General features: G+C 36.7%; 1 protein-coding gene across 1 annotated transcript in view; it reads right to left on the bottom strand.

Annotated features, from left to right (window-relative positions):
* The window catches only part of NRG3 (neuregulin 3), a gene marked incomplete at its 5' end in the record, with an annotated part of 396,892 nt that overhangs the window by 6,810 nt on the left and 366,268 nt on the right, over positions 1 to 23,814 (bottom strand). Inside the window, 3 exons of the mRNA XM_085323677.1 lie at positions 226 to 396; positions 10,490 to 10,617; positions 18,855 to 18,981. Of these exons, the coding sequence (XP_085179803.1) occupies positions 226 to 396; positions 10,490 to 10,617; positions 18,855 to 18,981 (426 nt within the window). The remainder of the gene's footprint in view (positions 1 to 225; positions 397 to 10,489; positions 10,618 to 18,854; positions 18,982 to 23,814) is intronic.

Here is a 23,814-nt window from a genome sequence, read left to right as displayed (position 1 = left end):
ATCACTCCTTTTACACACTAAGAAGGCTAGAAAAAGCAGCCAGCCAAATAAAAACATACTACCTTCAAAGAGCTAATATGCTGAAAACATTCTTCTGCTTTCAGTACTATAAGCCCTGCACTAAAAATGTTGCAAGTACTGTAATGGCAAAGCATAGTAACTAACATAACCTTTTATTTTGCAGCCGCTAACACATTCCTTCACTTTGGTTATTTTCTTTCTTACCGTTGACAAGGTATTGTGTCCTGGTCTGTGATCCTTGACTCTTCTAGCTGTTGATATGCTGGTCCTGTAATTCCATTGAACCTACCCCGAGGTAAGGGAGGAGTCCTCCGAAAGGCATTTTTATGTAGAATCCCACCTTTTTGTCCTGGGCTGCAGCATGAAGACAGACTTCTAGGAAAAAGAGCAGAAGTACAGGAAAAATTATCAATGCAAAAGCATAACCTTCTGCAAAATAGCTTCAGAATTAATAASGCATAGCTTGTTTTTATAACTTTGCTCTTCAGTCTATGATGTTAGTAGAAATTCTCTATGGAAATATAATGCTACAATTCACAGTTAGCTGTTGTTTACTTCATATTTAATAGATCAGCTTCCTTGTAGGATTAAACAAGTGACTGGTAAATTAAATGTTTTCTTATATTTGATGAGGGATGCTTCTTTTTTTCCACAGTACATACATAATCCTAGTATGTAGRGTTGACTCCTCAGACAATATAAATAGCACAGCTCCATCATATCTAGCTGAGCTCAAAAGCAAATCTTAAATTTAGAACCCATTATATAATCTAGCAGTCTAGGCAGTTCTGCTTGTTGATATAATGACATTAAACTGGGAGAAAATATTTTTGTGAAGCTGATGAACTCTCAGCTTGAAGAAACCTACGACAAATATTTTCTCCACATTGGACAAATTTCAGAATAGATGAAATTCTCMTTCTATATACATTAATAAATACTATATTGTCTCTTTATGTGACACAATAGAAACTTTAATATGATAAAATCAAGCGTAAGGTTAAGTTTTTGACTTATTTTACAAAACTGCTTTTTTAAATAACATTTTTATAGCGCTTTTGGAGGAGAATAGATTTTTCCATTTTGTGCAAGAATTAAAAGGTCTCCAGAATCCCCATAGTTTTGTTATATTAACCATAAATTCAGTGGTTGCTAATGCAGAAGTAAGGGAATACACAATCAAGGTGAGCCGTAAGCTATTTCTAGGTTTAACAGGTCATAGTAGTGCGAACATGMCTTCACTTTCCAGCTACTCCTATTTCTCTTGACATCTTCTGAGGCTCAGAAATGCATGTATTTTTTTAATATTCTGCCACATCCTTAATGATGTTTTAATATAGGCTTTGTGGRTGCATTTTAAGAATAGTTTTCTTTTGTTATGTGAATAATTTCTTTTTCTGATACAATTCATCTGTGCAAAACACTGATGGTAAATTTGTTTCTCTTTTCTCATGACCTGTCCTAAAAGCAATCTGCATTTTATATCTATTGGGAACTTTATTTATAGTTAGGGCCACACTTACTCCCAGAGCAATTCTTGTTTGGATTAAGTATCGTGGACAAACTCCCTTGGAGCATGCCATTTCCATTAAAACCCACCTGCTCTYTCCAAGTCAAAACATAAGAAAGAAATTCAACAGTCTCAATTCTACTGCTTAGACTACAAATGCTCCATTATGGTCTCCATTCTGAAGTCTTCCACACTTTTACTTTCCTGGTGCTTTTTAATTGCAAATATCAATAGCCCATAGCAACAGTGCTCCCTCAAGGATTTTCAATGACCTCTTTAAATAGATTTTTCTTAGCTATTAAGAAGCCTGCAGGATTTTTTTTTTTTTTTTTTAAGTTGAACTCGAGTACTAGCCTTTTAATTCTKAAGACTGAGTTCAAATTGTGAGTTACAGCCCGTATCCTGTGTAATAAAATTACCACATCTCAAAACAGTCAGGAATCTTGGCTCAGGAGATTCTGTGGGTTATTACAGCAGGAGATCTTAAAAGATGTAGCTGAATGAATAAATTCATGATGAATAATGAATTTTAGCTTTTTATTGGCTGCAGAAGATCCATCAGCATACAAGGAAAGTCAACAAGCTGATTATACTTAACACACCTCAGACTGACTAAAAATATTTGAAAATAGAAAGGTGKTGTTCAGTTGTGGTTGGTTTGATGCTCCTGTGTTTCTCCCCTGTTGGATGAGTGCCTGTGGTCTTCCTTCTAAAAACGTTAACATGCAAATTCATTAAGTTCTGCACTTGTAATTGCAAAGCATGCAGGCATACCTGAGCTAACTGCTATAAACAGCAGTAAAGACTCATATAAATGCCCCGGCTGCGCTTCCTCAACTTGCACTGAAACTCATGTTGCTACGTCTTTACTGCTAATGATGCAGAAGTTGRTTAGACTCAGCGAGCTGGGGTGTGCCAACATTATTCTGCAATCACACTAACTCCAGCGCTGGCAGAGATTAAATGACTGAATTGTTGCTAATGTGGCATTCTTATATTTCTAACATTTCTGATAATAAAAAGTAGGTACAAAATGAACAAAAATTAAAGGTGGGCACAGACAAGGCAAATTCAGTAACAAATGCCAGGAAAATTGTAACAGATTTTTACAGCAAGTATACTGTAGTTCCTTTCTTGAAGCAGCAAAAAAAAAAAGAAAAAAAAATTTGCTGAAGAATCTGCTGAAATGTGAAAAAGCTACTCCAGCACAATAAATTTTTCCATTTCCACAAAATTGTCAAACTGTGCTATGAATATCTGCACATAGTCTTCCTCCAGAAGTGTAAATACAGGCCCTCTCAGGTGTGCCTACTCTGTTTCTCTCTTGAAGTGCTCTTCTCTCTGAGGCAAACAGTGCCTTTCAGATTTTAGGCAATCCTTCTTCAGCTTTCATTATGGTTTCCTACCCATGCACTCCAGTCTCACTGGGTAAAAGAAACAAGCCCATGTAAACGAAGCGTTCACTAAGACAGGCCAGTAAGGCAAGCTATAGCAGGTATACGTTTAAAATGTAACTGACTGACCTGAATAACAAAAATCAGAATATGTTTGAACTGCTTCACAAATAACTCATGAACTTTGGAGAAACGTAGTGGAGTTCTCATGAATAAATGAAAAATAGTTTGAAAGAAATATTTATACTATCTCTAATGTCAGTGAAGAACTTCCAATTTATTCTTGCAAACAGTTTTGCATGAACATTTTCTCTAGGCTGAATAGCTAAGTAAAAACAAAGTCTTTCTCAGCAGGTGGCATATTCTCTTCTCAAGGCACATGCACAACTTCCAGTGCAGTTGAATGCATCACTCAATTAGAGTAACTCTGGGAATCATGCTGTACCTCTTTTTAGCTTGCTACCAAACRTAACTGATTATACATCTCATTACGGATGAACTCCTTCAGAAGTACCTTTGTTAACAGAAATATGAAAAGCATTAACACTTAAATTGTGTTCCTCTTGTTAACACTTTCAGTGGGATCAAAGGTAATTTATTGCATCAGGCAGCTAAGCATGTAACACATAATTCAAGCATTTGTATACAATTGTATATCTTTTCAAACAGCTAACATTTATCTGTTACACTGAGTCAGAAGCAGCAAAATTAATCTGGCTATAGAGGTTCCTTGGAAAGCATTAGAATGCCAAATGTCCTACTCTTACAGCAAGCAACTGATTTCAGATACGAGGAAAACCATCACAACAGGCAAAATGGATCACAAAATGTTTTACAAAAATTGAAGAAAAATGTGGCCCTGGGATTGCTTCATTCAGTGTCATGTAAACATTTACATACTTCTGTTTATAATCCTATATACCAGAGAAAGTTTCTGTAGAAATTCTTCTTTGGAGAGTGAGGTGAGACTACTATGTGCATTAAAAACATAAAAGAACAAAAATAGGCTTTATATGTGATGAAATTCCTGGGCAATTATAATTTTCTCTTCTACAAAACTGCAAGAACCTGACTCCTTCCCTTCTCTTTGTTGTTGAATGAACATAAGGGAGCTAAAGAAATAGTGCTTATAACCACGRTTGTGTGTATACCTGTATTTTATTAATTCTTTTCGTCCTTTTCCTGCCTCTTCAATTACAGTTTCCTTTCTGATGGCAGCACTGTTATGCCTCTCTGCTTTCCAATCCACCTTCCTCCTTGTTGCCCTTGGTACGCTTTCTGTGTCCCTGCCTCCACAGTTTTTCTGCATTCCACTCATGTCCCATGCCATCATGCTCTGAATCAGATATCCARGAGAAAGATGCTATAAACAATTGGCTATTGGCAAGTTGCTCTCTTCTGTCATTTTTACCAGCTCAAGCTGTGTGCATTCTGCATTCAATGCAAGCATCTCTCTATTAGTGCAAGGCTGCCTTCATCCATAAGCTTGCAGTTTTGCTCATTTTTTWAAAAAACTGCCAAGCTAAGATACAGAATTATAATTCAGGAATAGAAGGATGCAAAGCTTAGGAAGAGAAGTTCTAAACTTGATTGGAAATACTCTGGCTCTACTCCTATAWAAACTATACAGAGAGATGTACTACATTATATACTATATTATCTACTAGTAACAAGATGTGCACATCTAAGGCTCAAAGCCATGATCTTTGCTCCTACAAGACAGTAACTGTAAACACATGCCTCAATGACAGAGCAAGCTGCCAGATAGGCAGCGTTTTCTGATATTCTCTAGGAGCCACATTTTTAGGCTGGGTATATTAGACAAGCTACTTCTAAGACATATACAAATCAACTACTCAGACTTGCAAGCAATTTTCAGATTTAATAATAAAGGATCTGTTGTATCTCTGAACACAAGTGCATCTCCATAAATACTATGTGACAGTGTAACACTGTACCTTGAAGGCCTTTTGTCAGTGTTTATGAATACGAGATGACACACAATGCATCAGTCTCTACAAGAGTCTGTATTATAGAAAGCTCCCCCAAAGCAGAAAGTTAACAGCATCCTTGGGACTTCAGCAAAGCTATATGTGATTGAAAAAACACTATGATTATACATAGATTATTATGCCAAAAAACTGTAGTACAAGAAAACTGAGAACTTAACAGTGCTTCCTTCTTGTTTTTTGTAGTGTCCTACATTTCAGGCATTTAGATATTACTTCTTCCTTTGTCTTTGTAACAGCTAAACATGCACTGAGACCAAAGATTATTTGAGGAAAACATATGATCTATTGCTGTATGATGAGGTATGTTTCCTAGGCCATGTTCATGAACTGTTACAACTGGTCAAATTCTCAGTCTAGGTGATGGACTAGGATGGCAGCCTGCTGTCTTCATAACTCTATTCTCCACTTGCAAATACCAGAGCAGCTTCCCAGCACCCAGCACGTATCTACAATTCTATATTTTGATTTCTGAAACGGAAGCATTCTTGTTTCCATTACATCTTCATGTATTCAGAAATAGCACATCCTGAGGCTAATCAGGGACTCTGCAGCTCTGCACTAGTGCCTCAGGACTAAATATATCATCAAAATAAAGTCATCATACAAGTTTCACTGGTTAGGTATACGTAATAGGAACAGAAAACAGAGCAGTCAAAGGTATCTTAACGACACTGAGTTCAATCATCTAACATAACCTCATCTTACACTCCCCTTAATGCACTGATCAGTCTTAAATTCCCTATCCTAGAACTACAAAGTTGCAGGCTCTAACTTCAGCCAATACTCTAGACACTTCAGCGTTCTCCTAATTTCCAGTTTAAATTTATTTATGGTCAGTATACGTCTATTTGTCCTTGTGCCATCATATTCCTTCATTTTAAATAGATCTTCTTCTCATGCTTCTCTCTGATGTATTTATAAGCAGCAGTCATACTCTTTTCAGTCTTYGTTTTATTACACTAAACAAGACAGGCTCTCTAATCCTCTCCATGGAACACAGACTATTCATTCCTCATATTATTGTATTATCTCATGAAGGCAAATTGAGCCCATTTTAACCAGATGAGATAATACTAGTGTATTCTCGTGTTATATTCAAATTAAGTTACACCAGTGTCTCATGAACTGGTTTTAATGTTTCTGACTTTCTAATGGAGAACTCTTGATTAATACTTCTTCTTATCTTATTTACCTTTTGCATCACCTTGAGACTTGGTTTCTTTTGACCAAGCAGTACATCCTGAGCCTTTTCTTCCTTGTTTGTTTCTCAGCTTAGAACAGAGAATTTTATTAGTTCCAAAATGCATGACCTTGTGTTTTGTACTGCTGAGCTTCAATCCATCTCTGTTACTCTACTCCTTAAGGTTATTCAGTTTATTCTCTATTATAATCTAGATTCTGATCTGTACTGACACTGTATCTTAACTAATTTCTTCAGCATGTTCCTACTTTTTGTGCCAAAGTCATGAATGGAAACAAGATTTGTCCCAAGACTTAAATCTCAGAGAATCCATTAGTGAGTATCCTCAGCCCAGTGCTTACCTTCTCAATGTAACGTCTTACTATGTCCCTTCTAACCACCTTCTATACATCCACTRTAGTTTTTCTGCCTCTGCCTACTCTCTCCCATTTAACACGTAATTACACATATGACAAGGAATCAAATATTGACCAAGATCGTCACATCTATCTCACTTCTACCAAAGAAAGCCTTCAATGTAGTGTTGCAGGAAGTGCTGCTGGCAGACCTCATGATATATTTTATCTTTTTTTATCTCAACCCAGAGGATCATCTTCCGCACAGTATTTGTCCTAAGGTTTTGAGTAGTATCTAATTCAACTTAATAGGTCGTCAGCTGCTAATATCAATATTTCCTCTTCTGAAATATAGGTACAATTACTACTCTATTTCAGTGGTACAGCTCCTATTTTGATGGATTTTGCTTCTAGACTTAAGGGTCCATGACCCAGTTCCTGCTAGAYTTCTTTGATGGAGATTAACCAGTCCCTCTTGACTTGAGCACATTAATCTCTGCATTTTAGTTTCACCTTGACTGTAATAATGTCTGTTTCCATATATTCTATTACCAATTCTACTTTTGTCCCCAAATCATCATCCTAACTGAAAAAATGAGATACATTCATTTAGAATTGCCCTTCCTGCTTCATATATTATTTCTGTCATAGCAGCAGTTTTGCTTCTTCCTGTTTATATAGCTGAAGAACATTTGACTATTTGTTTTCAGCATCACTTTTAAACCTTAAATCACAGTGATTTCTGGAAATGGACCTCTGTGATATGTCTTTTTTTGCTTCCCTTACACCTCATTCCATTTAGCCATTCTTTTTAGTAAACTTCTCCAGAAAACCATGCCCTTTTCTTTATATAATTTGCCCTGATGACTTTCAGGCTTCCTCTGCTTTCACATCCTTAGCTGCTTTAGTTTATCATCATTTTTCCTTTTTAAAATCAATAACCTTATTTACAGAATTACTTTTGTTTACTCTTTAATTTAAACTGAATCAATTATAATGAGCAGAAAAAATTGTTTTATTGTATTTTTATGGAGTTGAAAATTCATTAAAAATGCAACCACGGATCATTTTCAAGTTTAAAGTAAGCTTATCCTATTTTGACATTTTTGTAAGATAATACAACTGCTTCAGGCTGAAAGCCTCTGCATTTGGCTTTCATCATGGTATTTTCTGAAATGAATCCCTCTAAGATCAATGATGAATGAATCAATGAATGAAAATCAGAATGACTAATTACCAAGAAAACTGCTACCTGAAGGGATCACAAATCAGTCCCATAATTAACAAAATCATATTTTGTTTCTATCTGTTATAAGTGAAAACACTAGAGATTTTCTTAAAAAATCCAACAGCCTGTCTGAGGTGCATTTTTGAGTGTATTTTATACTTTACAGGAAATATACTTCTTACTTTCCAGCTTTGACAGTAGTTAAGAACAGTTTTAGATATACAAGCACATGATACAATTTCTTATACAGTAAAAAAAAGTGCATAATACAGGTGAAATATTGTAGGGGTAAGATTCAAATCTTKCATCTCTATAGTACTCTTTGCATGCAGGTGAGGTTTGTAGAGACAGAAAATGGTTATCTAGTAGTCTGCGTGAATCTCCGTCAGTCAAATTTCTTTTGTATACACCACTAGAAAAGCAATTCTCACATGGAAAGCAAAACGATTTCCCACTTTGATAGTCTTATTGCTAGGCCAAAGTTATACTGGTTTTATATACTGGAAACAGACAGCTACTGATTCTAGGAAATAAACATCCTTCCACTAGCATCCTTGAAAATACCAGTAAGGAAAACAGTTCTAACTGTGGAACATACAATGTCAATGGTGAGCAGAAATAAAACAGTAATATAGTATAACAGTAAAGTAAAACATTATCTGCAGAGCTACTCTGTTTTTTCCAGGCTCATGTCAGGTTCTGAAGACATTGTAAGRAGTATTAACCACATTTCCTCTCTTTTTCTTTAAGTTGCTTTCTCAAGCATACCTGAGCATTCCAGCCAGCATCTGTCACTGAGTGGTTAACTGAGTAAAACTTTAGGCCTATGTTGCTGCTTAGTTTGGACAAAGGACTTCAACTAAATGAAAAGGAGGAATGTTTAGGACTAATGAAGAAAAGGGGTTTCCTCATTTAGTCATATGAGAGATAGACAAACAAGAGCTAATTATAGATAAATGGAGATCAGAAAGAAAAACCTCTCAAAATCTTCAGGTAAAATCCCCCACATTTATTTTGAATAGTATTTAGGAAAAAATAGACACAGAGTACTTAGGAAGTTGCCATATGGTGCATAAATAAAAGCCTTGTAAGTCACTGTCATGCTGAAGTCTATTGCATATTTTATAAAACAAAGGCCTGGTATAGTAAATTTAAGTTATATGACTACAAAAGGAGTTCTTTATAATCAAGCCAGTGATTCCACATCATAGAGCAAAACAGTTCTGAAGCAAGAGTCTTGATACAGCCCATTTCCTGCCCAAATAAAAAGACTGATTTCTTTTTTTTCCTGACACAGATTTTGGTGTGCAAAGGCATTTAAATGAGCACTTCGGAATTCTGCATTAGTGCACTGTAAATTCAGTATGACTTTTTCAGTAATTTCCCCATGGAAAATAAGGAGTCTAGAATCATTCAGCTTTTATTTTAGGTGACCTTTATAAACAGAAGAAATATTTTCAGTCTTTAATTTCTTTCCATATTTTAAGCTTAGAAAATGTCTTGGTGTATCACCTAAATCAATCTAAACTAAGAATATTGCAATCATATTTTAAAGTTAAATGAATGTCACTGTGCTTTTTTTAATTTCCCCCTTTGACTGAATTGAGGGAAAAAAAATCCCTTCAAAACTTCAAGCAGAAAGCATTCTAGGCAACAGTCCCATAGTTCATCTACATTCAGCAAAGTAATTAAGCATGTATTGAAAAGTTTGTGGAATGAGGGCCCTAAGAGGTGGATCTGACACATTAGTTGGCATTATTTTTTCATGCCAAATTAAAGGCTTAAGTAAGGTAAATGTAAATAGGATGCAAATACCCCTTCCTGGCTCATACAACACACTTAGCAGGTTAAGCAAATCACTCATTCAGAAAAAAAGAGTATGTAGCTGACTGCAATGAAAGTGTCCTCCATTTTACAGTTCACACCAAATACTGGTGTGAAGTCAGATCAGAATACCATGCGATCCTAGACATGTTTTTAGTAACCTTAAAAGACAGTCCTTGATTCTAATTAGTACATCTTTCCCTCTAGACTATCTGACTACAATTCTGACCTTACTTTTTTCAGCCTTTTTTCTCTCTCAGTCTGCGTTGGACCAGATGTTTTCACTATTATTCCAGCAGCAACACTGTTTATATGAGATACGAGTTTGGTTTCTGTTACCTTAATGAAGCATCTATGCTCTTCTTCATATGAAAGGGGTATAAACAGAATTCTAATCCAAATRCCATCCAATGATGGGTGATTCTCCTCTTCTTTTTTTGGCTCTTGGAAACATCTTACATCTAAACTTTTTAAAAACTAGTTTTCAAAGGTCATGATGTTTTCGTGAGTAGGTCATCATTCATTTCCAGTGCTATCAGATAGCACTGGAAATGAATGCTAGAAAAGAAGCAGTGAGAAAGGCTGGAAGTTTGCAACCCTGTCAGTCTGAGGAGATAGAAGTCATTGACGTCACTAAGCAAAATTTTGCTTTTAATAGTTTTTCAAACTGCAGTTGTTTCATTCACTGGTCTGTGTCTACAGTTTTGATGGTGTTTTTTAATGCTTCCTCTAGGACTTTTACAAAATGTAGATACMAGTCAGCGATCACTGTTAATGTTTTTTATGTCTGCAGCTAAGAAAATGCTTGGACATCTGCTTAATGAATAGGCTGATGCTCTATTAGTACCATATAGTCGTGAATATCTCCCAACCTCAATGCATGATAATCTTGCATATGTACCACCAAACCAATGACATTTCTAGTCAGCCTGCTGCATTTCTCATCAGAGCACCATCCTCTTACCTGTGTTGCTTGATGGGCTGGATTCCTCTGTCAGGAGACAAGGCCTCGGGGAAGGATGGAGGGCCTGAAAAACTAGACTCCATCACTTTGTCCAGCCTAGGCCCAGGATGCCTATCTGCTTTTGAATACTGTGGCACAGGGAGGAAAATGAATTAATACATAAAAAGCAAGATATATTAATGAACTTATTAATTAGATTGATATCAAAAGGGGTACCAAGTACTCTACMATATTTTTAAATTAAAATTAGTCATTACAAGTAACACATTCATTCACTGCTTTTAACACAGAAGGAAACATTGATTCTCATTATCCCCGCTATCCCCTCCCTGTCAAAATACTGGCATCTGCCAGTATTACTGACTTCCCTGTCCATAATGATAGGAAACACTAAGCCCTTTAAATAAAAACCTGCTGCATGGCTGAGATCACAAACTACATCTCAGAGGATGTTCACCACCTTCTTAGGCCTTTAGTGATTTCAGTCAAACACTGCTTTCATCAACATGAAAGAAGAATCAATGTTCTTAGTGGCTCCTGGGCAGCATCTCATACATACAAGAAGCTAACCCACTTTTCCACATAGATACGAAAAGTATGATTTTATGCCACTTGACAATGACCTGCACTAAAGCTAATTCTTATTTTTATGCAATCCATTCCCTTCTGTAACTATGAACTCTTTGAGTTTGCATTTTTATTACCTGACATCATCTTTATCATCCATGTTATCCTTACCATAAGCATGTATTATGGAAGGTATTACATGGTATTACATGATAAATATTGTAGAAAGAAAATACAAAGTAAACTTAAAAAAACCCACATTGTTAAAGAAAAAAAACATGCTATTGTGCAATAGCATAAACTTTCATGGAGAAGACACAGTAAAATTTATGTCACAGCACAATTCTTTTTCATAATTATGTTGCTGTCTAACAAAAAAAGACCCAATAAGAACTCCTTTAAATACAAATTTATTTCCTGATTCCCATTTATTCTTACCCACATTTCCACCAGACCTCAGCAAAATCAAAATGAAAGATGATACAAGATTATTCTCTTTTAAAAATGAACTTCAGTACATCTACTGTTGCTCCTTATGGCCCATTTCTGTTGATAAAATAACAGATCTTGAAATCCCCCCCCTTACATTTTTCCCTTGTTGTGAAAGATCTATATAAACAGGGTAAAAATCACTGCTCAAGCGATTCTGAAGGCAAAACTATGAAAGTGGCAATATGCAACATGTTGCCAAATGCATAAACACAGCTGAAATAATAAGATCTTACATTCTTAATTCTTCCAGTTATAGTGATCTAGCTGTCACTCGTAACCATTGTAGGTAAACTATTCAGACAGAGGTATGATTTTTAAGGTGCCTCTGAAGGTTTTTAACTTTAATAGCTACTCTGCCAGCTGCAAAAAATTAAACTGCCTTTGATTTSTGACCTGAATAAATCATTCTGAGCTATGTAAAGACTGGATTGTTAGTGCAAGGAAGCTATTTCTGTCCTTTCTTGTGTTTGTTCATGATACTAAATTGAGGGACCGAATGTGTTATAAGACCATGAATGTGAAATGAACTGTAAAGGACAATTAGGGATAAACTCTGCGTTTCACTACATCCATGGTTAAGGTGGATGTGGGCTGGAGGGATGGCTTACTACATTTTTCCTCATCCCTGCAGAGGAAAAACAGCCACACACTGCCCACTGATGCTGACTAGTAAACGGGATTGAATATCCAACACCCACTCCTGCTTCGGCACAGCCTGCAAAGGTTTCTGTTTTTTTCCCCCTAACTGAACATTTCTTTGATTCCATTTTCAAATACACTACTTGCCAATTACTGTAACAGCTGTAATGCTAGTTGTAATGAAAATGAGAATTACAGTTTACATCGAGGGTGTGACTATACTGAGTACTTGAACAACCACTATAATTGAATTTATTTGGATATACCACCTTATTCATATATTTTGATAGATTTAAACACAGTTGTGTCTGTGTTTTAGGTTAACTGTAGGTTCCACACCCCTTGCCTCTGAGCTTCTCAAAAACCATCACTGCAGGGAGACATCTTCAGATTTCTAAGAGGAGTTTATTTAAGTATGAGTCACCGCTCCAAGGCAAACCATATACAACTACTTCCCATCTTGATCCCAACAGAAACCATCCTACTAGTTCTACAACCCAATTTGCATGTGGGCTGAGCCCTGCAGAGTGCTCAGCCCCATGGAGACTAAGTGAGGAAACACTTTTGGAAGACAGTCTGGGTAGCTTGAAAACACCACTGGAAACTTACCTGTGTTATTTGTGTTTTTATGATTTAATGTCCTTCTGGGTGAGTATTTGTGCTTGTTTGAGTAGTTACAAAGAAAAATCAATACATGTGGCTAAATGAATTAACAAATAACAACGGCATTTAAAAATAAAACAGTTTGAAAATTTACAACTGTTTGTAGTTTTGAGGAAATCAATTGTTGTATACAATTACTCAGCTCCTCAGGAATAAACTTTCACATCTGCTAGTTAATCTAAAAGAATCTGAGAAGGCAGCTTGGGCCAGGAGGCAAGAAATCTGGCTCTACCACTCACCTACTGTACAATTTTGAATGAGTCACTACACTGCTGTCTGCCTTTCTAAAATTACTTAGATCAACAGGTAAAAAATGCTACACAAACAGTGCAGAATAGCTAGACGCTGTAATCCTGTAGTTGTGTAAAATTAAGCATGGCCTTTCCCAGCTTTCTTAGCTCTTCCTCTTCAACAATTCCCACCACCCCCACACCACCCCTCAAAAAAAAAAAAAACAAAAAACAAAAAACAAAAAACAAAATATATACTGACGTTGCATTGAAAGAGAGGTGAAACGGGGATGCAACTCAAAAACAGCTGAGAATGGGCAGGGGGGCAGCTTTAAATTACATTCACAGAGGCTGCCCCAAGTGATTTTTCTGGATGGGCTGACCTTGCACAAAGAAGCTCCGAGATGGCRTAGTTAACCTCCTTACAGCTACTTCCCGATGTCGTACGTTTTGTTGGCAACACTCTAGAGAGAGGCCAATAAACTCAAGTTTGTTTGGCAGATCCTCCAAGTAGTCACATGGTAATACAGAAATGGAAATTTTGTTTTTGATCTTAGCTGACAAGTCRCACTGCAACTTAGGCAAAACCACATGGTACTCCTCTAAAAGATTTAAGTGTCTCTGTCTGGTGCTCAASGTTTAATTGTATTTCTACCCCAGTTGCCAGGAACAATGTTTCTACCACTAAACCCAACAAAAGACAAGATGACACAAAAAGAATACTTTTTTCCTCTTAAGTATATCAGAAACCTGGAGCCAGCGATTACAAGTTATTTGAGCCAAGCGAAAAAGAAAATTAAATTAGATTCTACAGCATGGAAAGTGTATTAGTCACTTCAGGGAGAAAGTGATGGGGAGTTAGATTCACTTAGCACCCTGGGAGATAATAATAAAATCCACAAAGGGGAAAGAGGCCAGTTTAAACAACCATGAGAACCCTCAGAATCACTAAGGAAAAAGTTTTCAGCTGGTGTTTTTTTTTTTTTTTTTTTTTTTTAATTGTTGTTCTGCAAAGTATTTGTCAAGTTATGAGCATTAAAGGAAACCTGCTCTGGAGGTGAAAAAGGGAGCTAGTAACCAAGAGCATGATCAAGACTGATGAAGACTGGCAGAAGCAGGGCTACACCACCTCCTCTTGCCTCTTGCACAGTGTAGCAGGTAGAGAAGGGCATCTGCAATCTTAACGGGCACAGCAGAGAATCACCACCTATTTTCTCTATTTTCTTTTGTGGATGAGGACATGAACCATTTGCCATAGTTTTGTGCAGCATATTTGTTATATATCTCTTGGAGATACATAATCTCTTGGACAAGGTGTAAATAATTCTAAAAAGTCCTAAATTTCATGCATTAAGTGAAATAGATCTTCATCTCCCTTAAACCCCAAAGAAGCAGCATTAAAACTYGACTAAAGAATTATAGCAAGGAAACTGTGATTACCAATATATTGGTGCTAGTGAAAAAAATAAATCRGAGTGCAAGTTGACTAAGAACCTGCAAAGAGGCAGAAACTGAACTTTTGGTAAGAAAGTAAAAGGAAATGCTGCTGAAGAAAAAGTGAGGTTTAGAAACAGTGATCCAAGTCTAAGATGCTAGAAAACCAAGCAAGAAATCTGCTTCATTGCTGTCAAAATACTTGGGAAAAACAGTGGACGAGAYTGGAGATGACTCCGGAGGAGTTCTGTTCAAATAGAAGTTTAAGTAATCCTGCTTAAAGGATACATTATTATCTAAATTTGCATCTCTAGCAAAATGGTGGAATCAATTCCAAGAGAAATAGACTCAAGTGAACACAGTTACAAGCTCTGAGCAGTAGAAGCTCAGAGTCCTGACAAAATCTAATTTTTTTATTTTATTTTTTTACTTTACAGAATCACAAAACAAGCAGATGAACGAATTGGTGTTGTAATGCATTTGGATGTGGGAAGAAAAAACAAATGATACTTCAGAATACTTTTACTCTCGATGCAAACAAAAAGCACCAATTCCCTGCAATAAATCAAATGACAGGCAGGCACCTAGATTTTAATATAAATCCATAGCTCTTCTTGTGTTCTTCCTCAGTCTGGGGCTTGCCAAGGCAGGTGACTTTGCACATGTTCTATGTTGAAAGAACACTCACTTCACACTGGAAGGAACCCAGCCTTTTTATGAGACTTTCAAACTGCTTATACTTGATAGAAGAGCGGACCCAAACACCTCACACACTTTGTAATTCATTTATATTTATGTTCTTTATTGGGTGGTATCCCCATGCCGGATGCTTGGAGCAAATGCACTTGGAGCCACTTCCCCAGCTAAGGGTGACTACATAGCTAAAAGGTGGCATTACCTCAGTCCAGTCGTTCACGCTTTGCAGAGGCCTAGTGCTCAGCCAGGGGCTTAGCTTAAGTCCCCAATCCCTGTAGCTGATCTGTTCTCTGTTGCATGTCAGCTGGACTTACTCTCTTCCAAATTTACTACACTGCTGCATGCTAGCATCATTCATTTAGGGTATTTTTAAGAGGGTTGAAAATTCTAAATAAGCTATTTMATCTTCTGGTATTTACCGGAGTCCTTTAAGCACAGTTGCTGCAAACCTKTACAAGTTCTTATGTTTTCTGCTTTTTAGAAACTTTCTGGGAATGCTTTCAAAAATAGGAACAATGAGAACAGTCTAAGGTCGTATCTGTGSCTCACTGCAGCACAGACCTTCTAGTGGTTCTAACGCCAAAGAYTGTAGAGTTCATAATCGCGGTGCCTGACTTACACAAGGCAGAGATGCGGCCTTTCATCCTCAGTTGTGTATATCCTGGTGAACAGAGAGAGGGTGAAAAAAAAAGAGCCATTTCTTCAATGAAGTGAGTTCTAGAAAACCTGCATTTCTGGGTTGGCCTTCTCCATTCCGAGTATCATGTTGCATACCTGTTCTGCGGCTTGTTAAATATATGAAAGAGCAGTCTTACCAAACAAATGTTTAAAGAAATTGGGGCAAACGTCCAACACTTCAAATTCATTTCTTGAAGACTGTCTTTTGAAATAAGGATTCATCAACTTAACATGTAGTTTAGGATCCAGCAAAACTCATATGCAAATAGAAAGTGTTTCAAAAACATTCAGAGCTTTTAACCTTGTATATGGTTTTCATAATCACACTGTTGTAAAGAAGCTTTAATTGGCACAGAGGCAGCATATCAGGGGCTGAGGTCTAAAGTCCTTTTTTTTTCCCTCCTGCAGCAATGCAAACAGCTGCAAGTATAATGAGTTAGGCTAGAATGAAATGCAAATTTGTAATACATTTTAATACTTGGTTAAAAAATGAAATGTGGCATTTGTCTCTAACAGCAATTTTCTTACATTTACACAGCATCTCTCATTAAAAAGATTCAGAATTGCCTTTCAAGCTATGTACACAAAAGATAACTATTTTTCTAAAGTCCAGTCAATAAAAAGCAGGGGAAAAGTGAATGATTAGGAGAAATAGAAGTTCACTGCAAYTGATCAAGCTCTTTAAAGTCATAAGCAACTTGAAACACTATCAGCTATACCTTGAAGGAAGGGAAACCTATTTCTAGAGTAACATATGGTTTGGAAAAGTCTGTACACCCATCACTAAATGTAGCAACCTCTGAATGAAAATATCATGGTTCTTTCAGAATAGCCGTTAATAGAATAGTTATCTGATTATAACAAGGGTAAGCAAACTTATGCAACTATTCTCAGGTCTATCCTAATAGAGAGAACAATAAAATGCAGGGCAAAAAAACTGAAGACATCATCACATCATTTGGAATAAGAAGGAGAAAAATATGGGAGAATCTGTTAGGAAAAGAAAGAAGTGTGAGATACAAGGCAGACAGATTTCCCGTGTCAAAGGAGCATACGGAGTGGGAAAAGAAAACATCTCCAGGATTACATAAACCATGAGCGCTTTGGAGAAGCCTCCAGACAGYAACAACACAGCCTTGAGGGCTAAACTATCTGCCCAAAATATGACACAAGTTTTTGTATTGGCTCCAGGAAATGAACTAAGATTTCTCCCAGAATGCCCGAGGTGGGAGCTGCAGAGGGGAACTCCACAGCGACCACCGCCTGGCAGCAGCTGGCACAGTGAGGGCAGCCCGGCCACGCGAGCGAGCGCCACGGAAAGCTCCACTCCTCTCGCTCGACCCTGCTCCCTTTCTGACCCAGCGGATGCACACAAGGGAGATCACTYGTCTCGCCGATGGGGAGCCAGTCAGTCACTCGTTCCTACAAAATACCATTTTAAAGTTGTTCTCTGCTGCCTCACCTCCTCTCCCTCCCCAAATGTCAAGGTTTGTGAATATTTAATGAACTGCCTACATGCATTCCTGCACTAAAATCCTTCTAACAATAGAAACCATTACTATCCTGCACTGTTACGCTGCATCCTGCAAAAGGTCATTCTGTTTTTCTTCCTTAGTGCCTTTGCTCCCAAAGGGAAAACACATTAATAGCAAGGATAAAACAGCTCCCTGCTAGCAGCCACGAGAAAAAGCAAACCGTGTGTTAATTAGCAGCATTGATAATCACCCTCTGAACAGCATTAAAAACTGAAGAGCAAATTTGGCTTAAAATAATAAACAACAATAATGTTTTGCAGTCTGTAGTATGTGGAATCTACAAGCTGCCACTCGTGCCATTGTGGYTACCACAGTAGGAAAGCACTGCTATGGCAAAAGGGCAGAACTTCAGTAAAGCCTGTTGACGTGTTTGTCAGCAGCTCAGAAGACATCAAATATTTCCTTATTATGATGGGTATAAAAATACTGCATTGAATTATAATGGGCAAAAAAAGAGCATATACACTTAGCAATAATTACAATCTAGTTTATATGTTAGAAAGAAAGCATCACAAAATCTCTTTAGAGATTCCACTTTACCTTTTGTTGTGCTGGGGAAAAGAAATTGTCACCATTATAACCCAACACCACTGCACAGCAACTTTTTGTAGGGGCAAGAAGTGATGTATGACTGAACAAACTGAAAGCAAAACAAAGAATTGCAGAAGATCCCCCAAACTCTGGTTATGTTAATTTATTGCAGCCGTTTTCCCTCTTGAAATAATATACTTTTTCTACATCATAAAACATATCATGACCACAATGATGCTCCTAGAAAAGATGACTTTTAGTGACTATAAGCAATGTTTGACAGCTCTTCTTCATATTTGGGGGATGACACTTATATTCAGAACATGATCAAGTAAATTTCAAGTTCAGTTTGAATAAACTGACCTCCTTCAGTATCAAAAATCCCTTTGTTTAACTCAAGGCACAGGAAAATGAGACTATCTTCCCCTGGATAATAGTGTAAGTTTAGTTCTAAATTTTGAATTTACTCTGAATTAACAGTGAAAAATCTCTGCAAGTTTTCATGTAGRTCCATTAATACTTTATACTGGAAGGTTCAAAATCCTTCAAGATTGAAGCTTCCCACGTCATCTCTAAACCATAGACATGTGTTAAGGTATTGTGGAAAACTACAGCAGTCATGTCCAGTGCTGAATGCAAGGCTAGGGGGCATGACAAGGTTTCCTACATTATATGAATGTACCAGGACCACTTGAAATAACTTTAGAAAAAAAAAAAACAAAACAAAACAAAATCTGCTTGGTGTTTTCTATCAGCAGGGCTGATAGAAAACATTTTATGAAAGAGGTGGGTAATTTTGTTCCCATTGCTCAGATGGTAATAACAACATGGTGATCTGCCGCCATCAGCAGCAGGAACTCAGCCAGGCTATTAAGTGTTGCGGCTGGCAAGATTACTTACATGTTGCAGCTGGACTCGGCTTTGTGCCATACACTCTGACTTTGCCATCATGCTGGAAGCATTTAGGCTGTAGGTTTTCCTATTTTGTGTTTCTTTCAGCTGTTCATGAATTTGCTTTGTTTCTTTCCTGGAGAGAGAAATAAAATTCCTGTAAGAAAGAGCTAGTCTGATCTTTTACTATAGCTGTGATATTTTTATAGCCSTGCTTTCCTATATTCAAAACTTCACCATTTTGGATTAACCAGCTGAGCTAACTTGCTACTGTCTAATATTTCAATGCTGTGGTCATTTTATGGCATGGCTTAAGAATGGAAAGAAAAGAGCTCTTCTGTTTAAAATAGCTTCTATTCTCAAATTAGTAGAATAGAATGCTAGTTGTTACGGCACAGATTTTTGTATGTAAAGAGATCATCTGTAACATATTTAATAATAGCTTGGAAGTGGCCATGGATGTTWAAAAAAAGTATTTTGCTCCGATTTGGAACAGCAGTTTGGCAGACACAGCAAGCATTAGCCCCTCTTGGTTATAAAATCTGCCAAAAAATCTTTGATTTTACTTGTAGCTCATTAGACTTGACCCATAACTTAGTATCTTTAATTGACCTGCTTTCTGCTTATATGCTTGAACTTTGAAAAAGCCTAAGCATCAACACTGTATCTGAAACTATGTTTTGGTAAATTACGCTATGATCTGCCRCATCAAAGCTAAGAAAGCCACTGTGTGAGTCACTTGCAATATTCAAGAGAGAATTACACTTTCAATGTTGTTCTTTTTCTGCCATGCTATATTGGCAGACTGAGCTTTAAAGCTCTGTACATCAATGAGGATACGAGGCAGCATACTTTATTTCAAATATTTCTTTTACCTTTTGCAAACACATATAAGTCAATTGGGCAAAAACTGTTAGCAAAATATATTTCAGATCTTTCTTCAGTCTCCTTTCTTTTGATAAGCTACACTGTCTGAAATTCTATTAGTTTTAAATGATCGTGAGAAAATAAGTCCACAATACTGCTTTAATTCCTTTCTTTCCTTCTTCCTTTTTCTCCCTAGAAGATACACATCCAACAGATGCCCTCAAAACTACCAAGAAGGGTCAAGGACTCACTAGCAACAACGACTCTTCGTGATGCCACCAGCAGCTTTCGGACAGCAATTGGTGCTAAGCCAAATTTCAGAAGGAAGTAAGAGTTTTCACTGAATTGAAAAGTTTCCAGGTGTTGGAAAGAAATAAAGGAAAAACGAAAGACAATCACCCCTTTCTATACTGAAATTCGAAATTTTGAAGAAAACCTTCACCAACATTTTGAAAAAGTGTGGTGACTCTAGTGATTCTAATGCAGGAAGTTTAAGAGACCAGAGGAAATTACTTGCTTAAGTGATTATAGGTAGAAACTAAGAGGAAGGACAAGTTCCCCCAAAATGAAGGGAAGCAGTGTTAAGTATTACTGTTAAAATATTTTACTGCTAATAGAGACTTTTAATGTATTAAAATAAATATATGTGATTTCCAGTATATTTATCTAAGTCCCTTAGTTCTGATTAAGCACTGCAGTCAAATGTGATCTTCTCATAAATATTTGCTTAAATACAGCGAACCTTCAGCATCTGCTTAAAAGTAGGTATTTCTTACAGCGTTCTTCCTGAATACAGGCCATAAACCATATGCAGTTCTGGAGACTCTGTAAGTATCACTTCATGCTTTATATTTAGATCCTATTTTGAAAGAGCATGGCAAATGAAAAAGAATTAACACTGTAAGTATGTTAGAAGCACAACTGGTATGTTTTCAATATAACTAGAGGCTCATAATTAGAAAGATTTATGAATATGAATGGGTGAGGAAATCCTCTCTCATGCAGGAAAATCTTTTAAACTTTAAAAATTCTTCCTTAGTCAAAAACAGTATGACAGGTTAATATCAAAATAATATGAAAAAATACAAAATCTGAAAGATTATTGTGTAAAGTGAAATAAATAATTTTGAAATACWGCTTTTTGACTTAGTATTTTTTGTTATACATTCAATTAACTTCTGAAACTAATGAAACTGAATAATTTATTTGGAAAATCTCAAAGTGAACTGTTTAGCTTTAAAAATTATCCTAGAGGAAATTTATGGAAATGATTCCATTATTTTTATGAATAAACATTTTCTGACCAGCTAAATTACACACACAGGTGATGTAACTATGCATATCTGTATGTCCTACTTGAAAGCCATCCACTTGCATGTTGGTCTCCAAAATTTTTATAGAAGATCCAGTATTTTTTTTTTTTTTTGGGGGGGGGGGGCGGAACGGGACATTTTTGAGTAGAGACTTCATAAAAAGTCTAAGCAATGACAGCATAATATTATGATCAGAACATCATAGCATCAGACTTGGGGAATCTCTCTTGTAGGTAAGAATTCTTAGAATCTAATCAGGAAAATAACAAATTAGGTATTTCTAGACCTGTAATTTGGATTTATTTGGGAAATACAGATCTAGAATGATTTCTACATCTTTAAACACATCTAAGTAAACTGGAATATTCAGCTTCACTGTTGTGATTTTTTTACATCACAACTGAGATTCTAAAAGTTAATTTACTGAGAATAACCAAAAAAAAATCTACTAATTGTTTCCTTTTCATGCTCATGCAACCTAATACTAATATTAGGTTTATGTACATTAACTTTTATGAACTATAGGATGCACAACTAAAAAACTAGGAAATATTAATTCAAACTTATTCACTAATATATTTTGAAGTTTTTTTTCCAAAACAAATGGGCCCTATGTATTCTATTTTACAGATGTTCTACAATAAAGTAGTTGTTATTTCTGCAAGAAATAAATTCAAGTCGGTGGTATCTATAAAAGTCTAAGCCATAGAGAGCAACCTATATTCTTTTTGCTTTACTCTCTCTCATTAACACTTAAAGTACTTTCTTGATTATGCTAAAAAGAATAATTGGAAGTGCAGAGTKTTTAACTGAAATCGTGAACTTCCTCAGATAAAATGTATTTTAAAGAATGATTTTTCATGTAACAGTGCATAAAGAAATAGATATTTCTAGCATCAGGTATTATACAGTCATCAGGCTTTTAGAAAAGTCAGGGTCAGATTCTTCATGAAAACTTTTTTCCGAAAGGTATACTATTCAGAATTTCTCTGTTAGTAATATATATATTTTTTTAATATGTTAAGTTAAACCTATATCCCCCATGCAATGGGACTGCTTTGATAACTCTTAAACATGATCAAGATAATCTGCCTGAGGAAGTTCCTGAAAATCTGTTGACTAAAAGCTAGTGTATGCTGAGACTTGAGACACTTTAGATTTGTTGCTTCTCACAGTTTAAAGYCCTTGGCCAATGTCACGATCAGGATGCTCGTTTAGATGGACTTTGTACATGCCCAGTTTAGACACTCTTATGCAGGCCATAAGCTTTACAGGGGTGTGCAGCTCAAGAGAGACAAGCAAAATATTTCCCTTAGTCTCCCATGACCAGGAATTGCCCTTTCAGAGGAGAGAGTCCTGGGGTTACAAATAACTGTGGCGAACCTGAACCTACAGCTCTAACCGAACTATGGAATAACCAGTCACTTGCTGGTGTTTGCAAGGTACCAGCAGAGAAGCAGCATGGATGCACAGATGGACATATGGTTACAGTGAATCTTCCTGGATTCAGAAGATTTTGAGGGAATGGTGCTAATAAACAGGGAAAATGGGAAAATCTTACCAACAAAGAAATTCTCTTCAAAGGCCATAATAGTTGCAGTGTTGCTTCCATTTCATTTATCTTTTGTCATCTCCAACTACTTCTGCCTATGCACAATTGCTCCCATCTCCTGCCCCAGACTGCAGCAAACCCTGCTACATTACCTGCCTATTGGTGGTCACAATCTTCAGGGACTTTGGTATCTAGAAAGCCAAAAGATGGGTTGTGTCTTTCCATGCAGGAAGTGTGCAGCTAGATGAAAGCTCTACTTTTCAGACAGTTTGTTAGTACTGGAGCCAAATGGAGCAACAACCAGGGAGTTAAAAACTGGTATCTGAAAATTATGATGTTTCATCTGATATGTAAGGACCTCTCAAATGACCTGGAGGTATTTCTCAATACTCTTCAAACTTTAGTTCCCAGAACCTGGCCCAAGCCCACTTCAGCTCTTCCCTCTTAGACAGGGATAGTTAACTCAACTRTCATAATATTTATACTGCAGGTTTCAAAAGCAAGCAAACAGAAATCCAAGCAAACTATGAAGCACTATTGTCCTGTGAGTGCATCTATGAAGCATTATTTCTACTTGTTATTTTTACACATCGCTCTCCCCTMCACCTTGTCAAAGCTGTGGTATTTGGAAAGCTGTTCCAACCCAGCTCTCCACCTTTCCTTTACAACATTGCAAAGCCAAGAGGGACATAGCTACGGAAATTATTGGAGGGAGGCTCATTTTATTCAAAGTATGCTCAGTTGTTGGCTGTATGTTATTCCAGCTSATCCCACTCTGCCTTTTCTGAATCTCTTCTCATCAGTTAAAATCACAGCTCTTTCCTGGAAGGAGAGGAACACCTTTCTCTCTCTCTTTTTTCTGCAGAAATAAACATGTAGAGATGTAAACATTTCCTGTCAGCGGCAAAGTGGCTGCCTCTGCTCACAATTTKCACTACAACCAAGTAGTTTGCAGAGAGAAGCTGTCCTACCACAGTATCATCCCAGCTTAGGCTGCTGTCAGGTTCTAGGTGCAGGACATTCAAACAGGTACAAGAGTTTAGATTAAACGTGAATCAACATCAACCTTCACAGAAAACTTGCACAAACTACCCCTGAGGTTTTTTTTAAAAAAAGGTCTTGSAATGTTACCATGTTTTTTCTCCTTTTTGTGATAGAAATGCCACATTAAAGAAAATAAGCATTTCTCATCAAATTGCCTACCCGTGTAAGTAATTCYATACGTACGTATTAAGGG

Source organism: Rhea americana, unplaced genomic scaffold, assembly GCF_003343005.1.
Source record: "Rhea americana isolate MKP2758 unplaced genomic scaffold, rheAme1 scaffold_86, whole genome shotgun sequence".
Lineage (NCBI taxonomy): Eukaryota > Metazoa > Chordata > Aves > Rheiformes > Rheidae > Rhea > Rhea americana.
This window is presented reverse-complemented; position numbering and strand designations above follow the sequence as displayed.